At 41.9% G+C, this 15,560-nt stretch overlaps 1 protein-coding gene across 1 annotated transcript in view; it reads left to right on the top strand.

The window, feature by feature from the left end:
- HS6ST3 (heparan sulfate 6-O-sulfotransferase 3) overlaps window positions 1-11,009 on the top strand; it is a 272,238-nt gene extending 261,229 nt beyond the window's left edge. Inside the window, exon 3 of the mRNA XM_033513785.1 lies at window positions 5,277-11,009. Within this exon, the coding sequence (XP_033369676.1) occupies window positions 5,277-5,982 (706 nt within the window). The 3' untranslated portion in view covers window positions 5,983-11,009. The remainder of the gene's footprint in view (window positions 1-5,276) is intronic.
- The last annotated feature ends 4,551 nt before the right edge of the window (window positions 11,010-15,560 follow it).

Raw genomic sequence — 15,560 nt, 5'->3', positions numbered from 1 at the left:
TGCAGTGATACTCTGCACAGAAATGCTGCCAGCCTTGAGCTGATACATCTGCATTTCACTGGGGTGACTTTGACCAGTTCAGATCAGCCTGACAATGTTTCTTTGCTTTCTGTTTTCCTCCATCATTCCTGTTGCATGTTCTTATTCTAATTGTACATGTGCTGTACATTATACTTACCTTTGTTTCATTTGCTTACCCTCTTCCTTTCACCATTACCCATACTGGCAGTACTTTGCCCAAAGAGAGGTTACTGATTGTGGGCTAGCTCTGTTACTGCCTGTGAGAATCTGGAAAAAACTGGGAAGTATAAGGCTTTTGTTCACATAATGCTGATCCTTCTTAAGTCTTCATCTTGCCACAACCTCTGTTGGTAGCAGAAATGTGCTGACAGGATGGCTTTTAGTGGGTATTTCATACCTTTCCTCAGGAGCACACTCACTTCCACAATTAAAGCTACTAACTTCTTATCTCCACTTGGGACATAAACTTGACCAGGGCTTTTATTTTCCTTTCTACTAGGAAGATCCACAATGTGGATGGTTTTATGGTGCACCTGGATTTGTCAGTCACTTTGGTTTTTCTTTCTTCTGTCTGCTAGTGTTTTCCAAAATATTCTCTGGTGACTCTTTTTCCCCATCTCAGAAGAGCTCTCAAATACTCTTCTGTCTCTGCATCCACTGCCATGAGCATGCTGTTCTTCTTTTATGAAGATGCCATTCATCCTTCTTCCCCAGGAGACCCTATAGGATGTTTCTGTTCACAGTGTGTGGTGATCCTTCACGTATTTTACTAAATCTCTCTCAGCTGGGACATCTGTTCCATGGCGATAGAAGAGGCAAAATTCCCTGGTTTGGGATCACCTCTGCTTATAGCAGACTCTGCTCCTCTGAAATTAATTTCTAAACTGTACTACTGAAGAATTAATGCAATACTACTGAAGGATTAATGTAAGATTAGAGTATTTATATTAAAATACCTTATAATGTGGAAGAAATACATGTTCTTAGGTTATAACTAGAAGCTAGTTTTATCTGTTCTATTAATTAAAGGTTTTCTTTGCCTAATGCTAATGAAGAGATTGGATTTCATGCAAGTAGGACTAGAGCCTTAGGAATTTCCAGGTACTTTATAATTCTATGGTAAACAGCAGTGTGCAGCCCACACTTCAAACTGGTGGTTGTTTGAGCCCTTGCATGGATCATCAGGCCCTTGCTGTGACCATCACCTGTCCAAAAAATCAAGTATCCCACAGTGACAATGTCAATAATCCATTAGTTTCAGTACATCATGCTCAAAAGGAGATTGCTTCATCTGGGGAAGCTGCATAAAATTTCCTTTCAGAAGGAGCTAATGCTGTGACTAGTGGGGTGGTGTTTGAAATGATATCTGGACTGTTCTTACATGTCCATGTGTTCATAGAAACAGTCACAAGACACATTGGCAAACACACAGTTATGCATTTGCATTTTTCTGTCATTGACAAATGCAGATTGTGGCCTGATTTCAGTGTGATTTTTTACATACAAACACATGCACATGCTGATACAGATATTGATTACATAAATATAGTATATAGATATAACTTGCATGAGTTTTAATTAATTTGGAATATTTTCTTTGGAATATCTTCTCCCTGACATACCAGCATATTCTTTTTGGCTACCCTTTAAGCACTGAGTGTGTCTGTGACAGTAGTTTCAGTAATCAATGATGCAAGTCTATTAAAATGAAGCCAAGATGTCTGTGATGAGTTTGCTTTGACAAACAGGGTAACAGAAGTCATTACTTAATTATTTGCTCAGTATTTCCCACAGTGGGTAGTCATGGAGCACAACACAGCCACGTGAGCATGGGTGATGCAAGAGAGTCATTTACACCAATGAGAGCCAAGTGCACATTGGTATTCAGAGTGGCTCAGGCATATTCAGTATTTAGCTACCTTTATGCTGTTTTACTGAACAGTGAAGAAAGGCCATATCCTGTTTCATATTCTTACAGCCTTCTTCTTGTCTTTAAGAGCTGACTCCTTGGCTATTCCCAGTGTGATCGAATGCTTGTATATGAGGCACTGAGGGCTCCAAAATGCTTCTATAGTTATTCCATAAATGTCAACATTTGAAAAAAATTTGAAAACAATTTCCTAAGATAATTTTATAATTTATATAGTTATCCAGCTGAAACAAATGCTCATGGCCTTTGTATGTTTACTTGTATCATTATTCTAGAGACGTGACACCCTTTTCCCTGAAGGAAAACTTTGTGCACAAGTTCAGTGCAGCATACCCCCAGTCCAGGGGTGGCATATAACAGTGTCATCTGGACAGTGTCCAGGATTAGGTGGAGGAAATCTTAAGATCTTCTAACCTCAGATTGATTAAAAAGGTCACAGCCAGAAGGTTAATCAGAAGGTTGTAAACTGCGGCATAAGTTATCAGCCCCTCAGAAACTAAATGAACGTCAAGCTGCTTTTATAGGTTGTCAGCCAGATGAAGAAGCCATTCAGTGGATAACAGAAAAAGGCAACTCTCTGGAAGCTGCAGAAACCAGCAGCAGATTTATCTGGGCAGTGAAAACAGCTGCAGAAGTCAGGTAGTCACAAGGAGGAGCAGCAGCAGGCTGACGAAGGTTTCTGGCCCAGCATGCAGAAGGGAAGCTGCGGATGTTACGCAAAGATGTGCCGTTCTCATTTCCATGCATTTGCTTTGTACTCCTGTTTATTGCACATCAAACACATTTACATATCCAGGGATGAAATGGAAATGATTGATGCAAAGGAGGTATTTTTGTTAATTGTTGTTGCCCTGAGTCATACTTGACTGGGACTGCTGGAGATGGGAGATGAAAGACAGAACTATTATTAGAGGTATAAATAATTGTCTAGAGCAATTTTTAAATCTGTCTGTTACCACATATTAACATCCAAAATTACCTGAAGATAGGAAGAGCAGCAATACAAGGACTAAGCTAATACCCCATTTTTGTTGATGCAGATGTTTGCAAAGATTGCCAGTCCTTGTCCACTTTTTTTCATCTCTGCTCCCTTGGGGTCTCAGCCATTTTTGTTCACAACCCTATCAGTGCCTGGTGGATGTTGCAACCACAGCTTCTTATGCTCAGAGTTGATGGGTGTTTGAAAGTTGAGCTGTTTTATCTGCACAGCACTTGTGAAATGCATCCCCTTTTTTCCCTGTAAAATGGAAAGCAGTTCTTAATGTGCTCTTATACATGCAGTGTAGAGCCAAGATGAGATGAGCATCCAATCTGAGAAGAGAATGCTGTGCCTGAAGTGCCCCAAAACTGCTTTTTCATAGTGGAACTATACTTCAGAGCACATAGGAAGATTTCTTGCTCTTCAGCAAAAGAAGGATTTTAGAAATACCTGTCTATGAAAGGTTGTGTGCTTCTTGGGTCCCCTGTCGATGTGGGCTGTGTAAGTAACTGAAGGGGACCAAAACAGCTGACGTGGAGTTTGGCCATGTGTGAGCAGCAGTGAGAAGACCCAAGCTACAAATGATTCTGGAAATATCATCCTTCAAAGTATCATCTGATGCTGACAGAAATCATGGCTTACAGTACAAGTGATAGTGAAAATACATCCATGACACTCCCAAGTTTAAATCCTTCCACCAATAAAGCTTCTGTTGTGAAATAAGTCTTGAAACAGCAATTTCCATTAGATAGAAGCTCAGGAAATTACCCTGCAGCACAACATAGTCCATAGTTTGGTCTCATAACCTTATTCTGGAAAATATATTACAGGACCTGTAGGTGGAAAATTCAGAATGAATAAGAATGAAGCACTCAGACCTGTTTCCCTTTGCTTTGCCTGCACTGGGAAATATATCTGCATATTTAGCAGTATGTGGGGAAATAAATATTTTTATGGTTAACCTAAGGTTCATGGAGATGGTGAATCTTTAGCGGCAGGAAGTAGGTGATACCTGCAAAAGCAAAGTAATTTTCTTGGAGGTTGTTACAAATTTTGATATTTTTCATTTTACTGGAGTTAGCTCTCGTATGAGATGATGCTCCCAAAATGTTGGTTTGTTTACAGGGTAGCTTGTCTTCAGCAAGCTTTCTTCCTGCTTACTTCCTTCATCCTTCTCTGCTTCCTGCTTACTCTCTTCATCCTTCTCCAGGCTGAAGAAAAAATACTGAGATCAGACTTTTCTTAAGAAATCTTAGGGCTCATGATTTATTAATGTGTAGTTTGCAGTAAGATGAGTCATGCAAACTCACGAGCCTATTTTTGTACTAGATCCTGTGTTAATTTCAGTCATGAATCTTCTTCTGGTTATTCTAGCTGAGAGAAATCATAAGTATTTCAGTTTTGCTTTGTGTTTATGATATCACCTTACAATTCAGGTGAGTTATTATTGAGCAGAACATCCCTCGGTAAAAAAAAAAACCTTGATCTGTGAAAGCCTCCTTGATGCATATTTAATTGCAGTCCCTTTCAGGTTGCCATAAATATGATATACAAACTGAATTTAAAAGCAAGAAGATGAACTGACAATGTGTGTTCTGTGGTCATTTTCACTATTTCAAATCAATATATCTTGGTGTCTCTTTTATATTCTTGACAGATGAGGTTGAATAATAATAATAATCTACACCAACAAATGCTTTTGTACCACATGATTGTAAATAATTTCAATCAAGCACTTGCCTAAAATTAAGTCACATGAATGGATTTTTGGTCTCTTATTATCTTCCCTCCAACCCACTTAATAATCTTCTTAAGCAGATAGCTCATGCCAGTCTTCCACATGGTGTTATTTTTAGCACTTGCACCATCCACATGAAATTGCTGATGCTTTTCCTAGGTTGTGCCCAAGTCCTGTAGGGATCATCATCCTGAGCATCTTGTGAGACATGCATGTCTCAGTCCAGAAGCAAAGTGGCTGGATTATTTCAATCACTTTTCACACAGTTTCTGATATTGCTGGTGTTTAATACTTCAATGTGGAGGGGAGCACACTTCAGTTAATTGGTTTCTGTATAAAGTAACTATCACTGAACAGTTGATAGGTCAAAGTAATTCTGTTTCTCTGATAACTGCTTATTTTCTTTCGTATCTCCCTCCCAATTTACCTTGTATTTTATTCACGGTATTTATGAAGATTTTACTGTCTCAGAAAGAGTCATGTGAAGTGCCTACATTGTACTGGAAAAAGTGAAGGGTGTGGTGCCAGTGTTGGGTAACAGTTTTACTGGGGAAATAAATAGGAAAATCTACTGAAATCTTAAAACTGTGTTTAATTATATGTTTCAGGAATTTCTACTACATCACCATGCTGAGGGATCCAGTGTCACGGTACTTGAGTGAATGGAAACACGTCCAGAGGGGTGCGACGTGGAAAACCTCCCTTCATATGTGCGATGGAAGAAGCCCAACACCAGACGAGCTGCCTACCTGTTATGAAGGAGACGACTGGTCTGGAGTCAGCTTACAGGAATTCATGGATTGTAGCTACAACTTGGCCAGCAACCGCCAGGTGCGCATGCTGGCAGACCTCAGCCTGGTGGGGTGCTACAACCTGACATTCATGAACGAGAGCGAGAGAAATATGATTCTTCTCCAAAGCGCCAAGAACAATCTGAAAAACATGGCCTTCTTCGGGCTGACGGAATTTCAGAGGAAAACACAGTATCTCTTTGAGAGGACATTCAACCTGAAATTCATTTCCCCATTCACCCAGTTCAATGTTACGCGGGCCTCCAACGTGGACATCGGCGAGGATGTGCGGCAACGGATAGAGGAGCTGAATTTCTTGGACGTGCAGCTGTATGAATACGCAAAGGACCTGTTCCTGCAGCGCTTCCAGTACTCCAAGCAAGAGGAGCATCAGAAGAACCGGCTAAAGAGGCGAGAGGAGCGGCGACTCCTGCGGGAGCAGAGAGCTCACCAGTGGCCAAGGGAAGAGGCAGCAGAAGTAGCTGTTACTGAAGATTATAATAGTCAGGTTGCAAGGTGGTGATGCACTTCCATCTTGCCTAACCAATGAGAGGATCAGATTGTTTGTGCAATGTGGCTATCTGGGAATTAGCCAAGGGAGACCTACTGCTTTGGTAAATGAGACCTCATCTGACAACTCCCCCTCCTCATCTCCAAGTTTTTCTTGGTTTCTGCCAGTGAGAATGTATTTTTTTCTCAATAGGTATTGACTAGTGTTATTAAATGGCAGTAGAATAAGATTCCTGTCAGAAAAAACTTCCTTCAAAGGCCTAAGTATGAGGATGGGTGGAAGAGAGAGATTTTTTGCATTAACAGATGTACCCTGTACAATTGGAGCCACTAAAACTTGTGCAGACATGAATGATAAATTGGGGAAAAATACCTGGCTCAGTTCCTTTGTGACATGAGAGCTGGTTTATTTCGTACTGTTCATTGCAATTGTGAGTGCATAACTTTGTAGTGAATGAAATGGAGAAGGTGCACACATTGCCCTTCAAACTTGTACATGCTGTGTTTTGATTAAGGGAAGAATTTGATGAGGTGATTAAAAAAGACATAGGAAGTGTTGGATTGGGGCATTTCTTGCTTGGTTCCAAAGGCCAGCAGTCAGAGATCAATTATAGGTGAGGTGGTGGAGGGGTTGACTTATTTCCCTGCAGGTGCTGAGAGTACCGAGCCCAGCCAGGTAGGAGCCATCTTTCTAAGTGTGTTGGCAAAAGCAAGCTTTGAGAGATGAGGTCCATGTGGCAGCTGAGCACACATCACAGAGATTATCTGGCTGGGAGCAATGAAATCTGCCTTCACATTCACAAAAGGGGTCAAGCAAACTCCAGTGAAGAGGAAAGAGAGAGAAGGAAAAGCTTAAATATTAGTGCGACATTTTCCAGATTTGCTGTAAAAACCTGGAGACACGTTGTCAGTGAAGGTAGGCAGGTTTGTTATATTGTCTGTTAAAATACATTGATGCTGAGTGCATACAGTTTAAATTGGTTTTCTCTCTAACTACAGTAGTGGCTAGAAAAAAATCAGCTTTCATTTTTATAGGATACATAATGGATATGTGGAAAGTCTTGATATTTATTACTCTATATGAGGATTCTTTGTAAATTTATTGTTTTCATGATGAGAGACCTGTATCTGTTTTTCTTCCTTGTCTAGAAAAAGATTCCATGAGTTCTTCCTCCACGTGTTCCATTCTTGTGGCTAAACTGCATCTGTTTATTCCAAGATTTTATGTTGTTCCATTCGTAATAGTGAAATTTTAAAAAGAGGGTCCTGTGCACCATAGATCTTCTAAGAGAGTTTTTTTCCTTCTTCTTCTTCTGGCATAAATGTAAAGCATTAGGAGGAAATTTCTCTAAGTGCCTCAACGTGGCTGCTAAATCAAGATGCTGAAAGTATATTATTGCATGCATGAATGGCTTTTACCTTACAGATTTGCTAATTAGAAGTACTGGAGTACCTGATGTGGATGCACATTTCTCGCTTGTTTTCAAAATTCAAGGTTTCTATCCAGTTGGTTGAAAACATAATGGGTTACAGAAAAAAGAGGCTCAGTTTGAAAATTTGTCCCTTAAAGTTGGATTTTTTTCTTGTGCATGCTGTATCTTCTTTTCTTCTGACAATGCTATTGCTACTTATCTATGCAGAATATCAAAAATACAATCTAATGATCCTGTTGACAGTTAATGCATACGATAATACATTGAAAATGAAATACCATAATAGCATTAAGAAGTGAGGAGAGCTACCAGGATGATGCCTCATTATCGATGTAGTTCATTAACACTATGCTGCTTTACATCTGATTGTCACTGTGTTACTTTGGGGTGAGTAGGTGTGGGTTTTGGTCCCTGGTACCTCTTCCACTTGTGGTTCATATACATCCTCTCCCATCTCAACATTTATAAGAAGGGAAAAGGAAGATTGTTGTTTTCCTGTCTGAGCATTAGGGAAGACTGAGGAGCTCTTTGGGCTCCTGGATGGTGCTGCTTGGACCCCCATCACCTGGAAGAGGCACTCAGACACCCCACTCACGTATGGACACCAACTTTCTGAGACTTAAATTTAAATCTTGACGGCTGAGAACTGAAGCTCACTCTGGGTGTCCTGGCTGCAGGACAGTGAGGCCATGAAGAGCTAAGGCTCACTGGCACTATTGCACTTTTAGCACAGTGCAGGTAATTTGCAGTGATCTGACATCTTAGCTGCTGGCACCAGCGCTTTAGGCTGGGTTGGCCCTGGCCCTGTGAGGAAGGAGCTTTCTGGTCAGCGACACAGGGATGATGGGAACTGCTGCATCTCCCCATTCCTGCATCCATTGCCACATCTTGCTGGAGACCAAACAGCATGAGAGGGGAAGGTTGCTTTTGGTACCTGATGCTCAGTCTCCAGGATTTGCAGGTGCACTTCTTGTTTCCATGAGCACAGGGAGCTCGGGGTGCTGGGGAGACCCTGAGGGGCAGGGGAGAAGCCAGCCATGTGGAAGGAAAGATGCAAGGCCAAATTCACATTAAGGAGCAAGGTAAGCAAGGATGTAAGATAAATTCCAACTCATCTTTTGTTCTGTAGGGCATGCTTTCCTCTTCCTTCTAAGTGCAAAAGATCAGTTGTCCCTTCCTCTCATACCTCTTTGCTCAGCAGGCCACCTCTCCATGCTGCTGACAGCAATTGGGGCCCATTTCTCATTTAGAAAATAGTGTTTTCTTTTCAAGGGAGAGGAGACAGTGCTTAGAAATACTTCCCTGGAGCCTCACCAGTGACTGTAAGTATCAGTTTCAGCTGTCTAAGCACACCAACTGTTCTCCAGACTGTTCCTTCTGCCTCATACAAAACAAAGCCTAATGAGAAGAGCCAAAGCCGTTTTTAGGTGGTTTACATTAGCTTGAATAGTTTGGCAACATCTTAATGTGATGCCTAACCTTTTTTATCAGTTATTTCCCAGGAGTCAAGATTAGGGTCCTGAAGAGCTGTTAATGTGCTGTGGCATCTATGTTAATGGGATTTGCCTTACTGCTTGGGATTTAGTTAAAAATGAAGTTGGTTTGTTTGGTTTATTTTTTTCCCTCTGGAGCCTGTCTAGCAGCCCTGGCTGTGCAGCAGTAGGTTTGTTGCTTTTGCTCTTTTGGGGGTTGCTTTGAGAGGGGTGGGCAGTTAGCAGCTAAGACCTTGCCCACAGCCCTGGGACTGAAGGACCTGGCACCTCCTTCCCTAGCTCCAGCTGCAGATCCAGCCAGCAAACTCACTGCACCAACAATCCTATTTTTCTTAGCAGAGTTTCCTTACGCATGACAAATAAAGCAGTTTGGAAACACCTTCGGGTTGACTTCTAAGACACCGGCCTGCAGCTTTTTTCGTCTTGGGCACTGTGCCTGAAATAATGTAATGCAAAAGCAAAATAAAGGTCCTGCTTCATATCTCTGTTATCCCAGGTTTTCATTGCTCTGACAGCATAAACTTCACCATAATTACACTGGCTCATGTAAGATCAGGGGGCAGCTTGTTTCTTTCCAAAGCTTCATGAGCAACGATGCTATAGGATTTCTGTCCATCTTCCTGGCATTATTTTGTTGCTTAAAGAAGGCAGTTGGCTTCTGCTACTGTGGTGATGAAACAAATCTCACTCTTTTGTAATGGAGATGTACTTGCTAATCTCTCCCATCACATTCCCTGCCTTTTCCAGTTATAATTCACTGTAGGCTTGGAGTGGACAGAGAAACATGCTTTGTCATTAGAACTTGTTCCTGATAATTTGATGTCTAATCCAAGCACTCACCCTATGGCCTTATGGCCTTTTTAAGGAATGAAAAATTGTCCTCTCTTCCCCTCTCATCAGTGCTGACAGTAAAAACCTTTCTCACCATCAAGAAAGAAAAAGAAATGGCACTGTTTCTGATGTTGGGTATTTGCCACTGCTGTTGTGTTAATAGTGAGGCTGTTATAGGCTTGCTAGGGATTCTATCCAATATGCAGCAGTTACTTGCTGTTCACTAAAAACAAAAATACAGAACAAAAAAGTGATGGAAGTCAGATCCAGAGCCACAATTTGTAACTGTATCATACCCATTCAACCAAATGGCAGGTCACATCACCTCTGTGTCTGGGGATGTTTCAGATTTGACATCCATGACTAAATCAGGAGGTTTCCTAAGTTGGTCTTCTTGTTAACACATGCTTCCTTCTGCCCTAGTGGGATCTTGTTTCCTACCTGTACTCTTGTATCAGTTATGAGCGCTGCTGTTTTAAAACATATCTCACTTTTTCTTCCCTCTGTTGCTGTTCCCCTGATACATATGGAATTGTTCTTTTTTTTTTTTTTCTTTTTTGTCTGGGATAAGGATTATCTTGTTTCCAGACTGGTGGGGAATACTATATACAAGATGATTAATCACAATAAAGTCATTCAGCTGGAGTTGATGGCTGTATCCTCCCGATGTGTGGCAAAAATAAAAAAAGCACATTTGAAAAAGGTACCCAATTTCACTGTAACACTTCTTTCAGTTTGGTTCCTGTAATACTTTCTTTGTCTACATTTTGTGGAGGGAAATGGGTTCCATAGCCTGCAATGTCCTTGGTTTTCTTCTTGGCCATATCACTAGCTCTGTGATTTCAAATAAATGTTGGAAGAGAAGAAAAAAATAAAGAATTCCCATCCGTTGCCATATTTAAGATGAAAGAATAAATTAATAGTCTGTAAATTATTTTATTCTTTAAGAACTTTCCTTCTGTTTATGTGCAATAATGTTTGTGAATTCTGCTACCGAAGGATTGTATTGTGAGTAATCATATATACTTCCATTCCTATTTAAAAGATAGTTCGTAGACCTAGGGATTTTCATTGACGTAAAGCACAATTTAATGAATTATTTAATGTGTTTAACCATTGTGATGTCAAAAGCAATTGTTTTCATATATTTATTTGTTGGTGATTTTCTGTAAAATGATGCTCATTAAGAGATCTGTTAAAAATGAAGTTTTGTTGAATATTGTTGGGTCCATGAATTACTTATGAGAACAAATAAACATTGATTGTGTTTTTGAAACACTAAAGATTCTATCTTATCTACATAGCCATAAAAATGACTGAAAATGTTTCAAGTCATACGAAAAATCTACTGTGTGCTTTTAACAAAATGTACATGGAGGAGAATCATATTGCTATAACTTATTATTTAATTATGTTAGGGCCCAATGCAAAATCTTTAGTTTCCAATTGGACTTCATTTCTGCTCCAACAGCACTGAGGAGCAGTCCAAACTGTCAGGATAATCTGCTGAGCTCTGTGGAGAATAATGAGAAGTTGAAGTCTGTTGCTGCACTGTCAGCCTCATACTGCTGGTTTGTTCTAGAAGTCTATCTACATGAAAGCTGTGGGGTAGCCCTGTATGGTAGGGAGTGTTCTGACTCACCAGAGTTTGTTGACAGTCATGAAAAGAGTGTTTATGAGTAAGAATCATGGGAAAGAGTAAGTGTTTATGAGTAAGAATCATGGGAAAGGCCAACAAAGTTGGTATCTTGGTGAGGGTCTGTTACAAACCAGCCCACCAGGTTGAAGAGGCAGATAAAATATTCCATAAGCAGCAGGGGGAAGACTCACAATTGTTAGCATTTGCTGTTATGGGGGACTTGAACTTACCAGATATCTGCTGGAATGCAATGCAGTGGAGAGGAAGCGGGTTCCTGGAGTGTGTGGAAGAGAACTTCCTGACCTGGGTGGTGAGCGGCCCAGCCAGGGCCTCACTGGACCTGTTGTTTGTGAACAGAGAAGGACTGGTGGGTGATGTGATGGTTGGAGACTGTCTTGGGCACAACAATCATGAAATGGTAGGGATTTCAATTCTTGAAGAAGATGTGAGTTAACAGAACTGTTACCTTGGGTCAGGAGGGCAGACTTTGGGCTGTTTAGGAGCCTGGTTGACAAAGTCCCTTGGGAAACAGTCCTGAAAGGCAGAGAAGTCCAGGAAGGCTGGACATTCTTCAAGAAGGAAGTTCTAAAGGCACAGGAGAAGACTGTCCCCATGTACTGCAGGGAAGAACCCCAACTTATCTGAATGGAGAGCTTTGACTGGAACTCGAGGTAAAGAAGAGACCTTTAGAAAAAAGGGCAAGTGACTCAGGAGGACTACAAGGATATTGTGAGGTTATACAGGGAGAAAATTAGAAGGGTGAGAGCCTAGCTAGTACCCAATCTGACCACTGCCATAAAATACAATAAAAGTGTTTCTCTAAATACATCATCAGCAAAAGGAGGGCTAAGGAGAATCTCCATCCTTTATTGGATGTGGGGGGAAATAATGACAAAGGATGAGGAAAAGGCTGAAGTACTCAAGACCAGTTGTTCTCAGGATACCCAGCCCCCTGAGCTAAGAGCCAGGGACCAGGAACAGAATGTGGCCCCTATAATCTAAGGGAAATGGTCAGTTACTTGCTACACTCTCATATACACAAAAGTCTGTGGAGCTGTGTGGGATCCACCCGAGTGTACTGAGGGAGCTGGCAGAAGGACCCACTGGGCAGCATTCCATCATTTATCTGCAGTCCTGACTACGCAGGGAGGGCCCAGTTGACAGGAGGTTGACAACTGTGACATCCATCTATAAGGAGGGCTAGAAGAAAGATCCACAGGCCTGTCAGCCTGAGCTCGGTGCCAGCGAAGGTCAAGGAGCAGATCACCTCCAGTGCTATTCTACAGCATGTACAGCACAACCAAGGCATGAGGCCCAGCCAGCACTGGTTTGTGAAAGGCAGGTCCTGTCTCACCAACCTGATCTCCTTTTATGACAAGGTGACCCGCACAGTAAAGGAGCAAAAGGCTATGAATTAATAATTAGGAAAAAATAACGTACAAGTGTAAATATGCCTTCCAACAGAATTGTGTTAGATAATGTTTTGCAGCCCCTTTCAGCGTCACCAGTGAAATCCCCACTGCAAGTATCCATTTTCCTGCCACTCGTATCACTTTGAGGAAATAAAAGAGATGGATGGCTTTGTAATCTCCAGATTTCTCTAATTTGTGGTGGTTGTAGCTCACTACTTGCTTGGTTCTTGATGTGAAACTAACTCAGTTCCTGAGACAGATGTCAGCCTCCATAAACTTACACTATTGTTTGAAAGCAAGCTCCCAGAAGCTGCTGGCTGAGTGGGCCCAAAGGCAGGATTCTGACAGGGAAGGCAAGTTGGCATGGGGAGTTCATACTACTGGGGAGCAATACAGGCTGCTAAACAGAAAAAAAACAAAAAACAGGCTGCTTATGGTGCCCTGAAATTGCCTGTCTGACCTTCAGCTGCTGCTCCAGAAGGATACAGATCTCAGAATAGAGGCTTTATACGTAAACGCTGTGCAGGTGCCTCAGATACTTGCAGTCCTCCAGCCAAGAGTGTCTCTCCTTGAGAGTTATGGTTAGGAACCCAAACTTCTCTTGCTGTGTTTGGGGGTGTCACTTGAGACTAGTGATCTGCAAACTGAAAGTCTGTTGTCTTCACCAGTTCTGAGCACAAAATTACGTGTGCTGCAGGGTAGTGTGAGAGATGGAGGAGGAAAATGAATGTTGCTGTGTTTCTGGGTCCTGCACTTTAGTGAAAGCAGTTTATAAAGCAGGAGCAGCAAGATGATAAGTGAAATAAATGTCTGTATTGCTGATAAATACTACTATATAGCCAATGGAGAAATTGATTTTGCCACCAGGAGACAGATATTTTTTTCCCACATACATGGTTGCATTTCAAGAAGTACATCAGAATATTGTGCTGTTATGTGCAGTTTATGTCACAGGTAAAAGCAAGAGTGAGACTCAGCATTGTTGGCCAGCATTACATATGACTGGAGAGAGGCTGGGATTTTTAAGATTTAATTCACATTTATTTCTGTTTTACCTCTAGACAGTACCCAAGGTGTGACACCTTTCAACATTTCCTAAGAAATTTGTGAGTATGCCGCTCACATTCTGTATAAAATTCAGAACACGAGCAAGTGAGATTAGATAATATGGAGGTGACCTGTAAATCTCACCATCCTGTAAGAGCCCAGAGTCATGTAAACTTGCAGCAGTGAGAGGACAAAAGGGCTGCGCTTCTCAGACAAGGAGGCAACTGCAAGGATTTTTCTACTGGGTAAGCAGCTCACCATTTCACTGTGACACACATTGAATGGGACTCCTTTCACATAAGCAGAGGTCAGCTGGCAGCCAATGTCCTCAGGCAACCCCAGGGGACCTCTTTATGGGTGATGGGAGCAAATGCACTTTCAGGGCATCTGGCCTGCTTTGGACATTTAAGATGGTTAAGAAGTCTCATCCCAGAAGTGTCTTTTCCCTCTGTTCACAGAGGGGGAAACAATCCCCAGATACACATTTGAGAAGGTGGAACTACAGCTGTGCCAGAGATTGACGGGGGCCACATTTCACTTTTGAAAAGACTGTGCTTGAAATGGAATTAAGGCTTCCTAGTGGATAGATCTAAAAATATTTGAAGATGCAGCAAAGATTAGAGGGGGACATTTAAGGACTGAGAGGAGATTTTGGGATCCTCTGTACAAAGGTGATAATAAAAGTCACTGTAATGAGTGAGGTAGCAAAAAAATAGGAAATAAGGAGGAGGGCGGTGGGGTGGCTTGTGAGTATCAGAGACCCAAAGAGACTCCCACTGCAAAGAACAAGCATGGATGTGAAGACCTTCAGAAAAATCTGCTTAGCTGTGCCTTTGGATCTGCTCCACATCCTTCTTAAGTTGGGGACCCCAGAACTGGATGCAGCTCTCTGGATGGGGTCTCATTAGAGTGGAGCAGAGAGGCAGAATCACATCATTTGACCTGCTGGTGCCACTGCTTTGATGCAGCCCAGGATGTGGATGGCTTTGTGGGCACATTGCTGGCTCATGTTGAGCTTCTCATCCATCAGCCACCTCCACATCAGGACTTGTTCTCTTCCATTCTCTGCCCAGTTTGGGATTGCCCCAATCCAGGTGCAGAACCTTACACCTGGCCTTGTTGAACTTCAGCAAAATAAATACTGCCAATATAGCATGAATACACTGCCAATACATGAATGTTTGGGAAGACTTTAATGCTGCACAGCCCAGGTATGGTCCCAAGGAGCAGTGGGGTTCTTCTGTGTGTGTGTGTGTGTGTGTGTACTTGTGCCTGCATGCCCATGTGTACAAATGCCACCTGAAGTCTCTCAAAATGCCACTGTTGGCCACTTATGCACAGTTTGGACTGATCCCTACATGCTTGGCACACATGCTTTGGATTTGCAGACAGAGAGAGCCCAGCTCTCTCTCACAGTTTGCCCTTGTTTTGAGGGTTGTTTTCTGTGAGGACTTTGACTTCTGATGTGCTCACTCAAGCACTTATTTTCTGTGGCTATCCATGATCTGGAAGATATGCTTGCCTGCTCCAAGCCTGCTGCTCTCCATGCAAAGAAGACATGAACAGATGGATTATATGGGAGCTACAGCCACCCTACTGCCCCAGTAGTGAGTCATATGCTGACCAAGACTTTGGGCTGTGAATTTGTCATTGACCATCTAAATTGTACAACCCTAAATTTACTCAGCTTTGTTTTTATGAGAATTAAGTGGAAAATAAATGAATTGCAGTTTATG

This window comes from Parus major, chromosome 1, assembly GCF_001522545.3.
Source record: "Parus major isolate Abel chromosome 1, Parus_major1.1, whole genome shotgun sequence".
In the NCBI taxonomy this organism is placed as follows: Eukaryota; Metazoa; Chordata; class Aves; order Passeriformes; family Paridae; genus Parus; species Parus major.
This window is presented reverse-complemented; position numbering and strand designations above follow the sequence as displayed.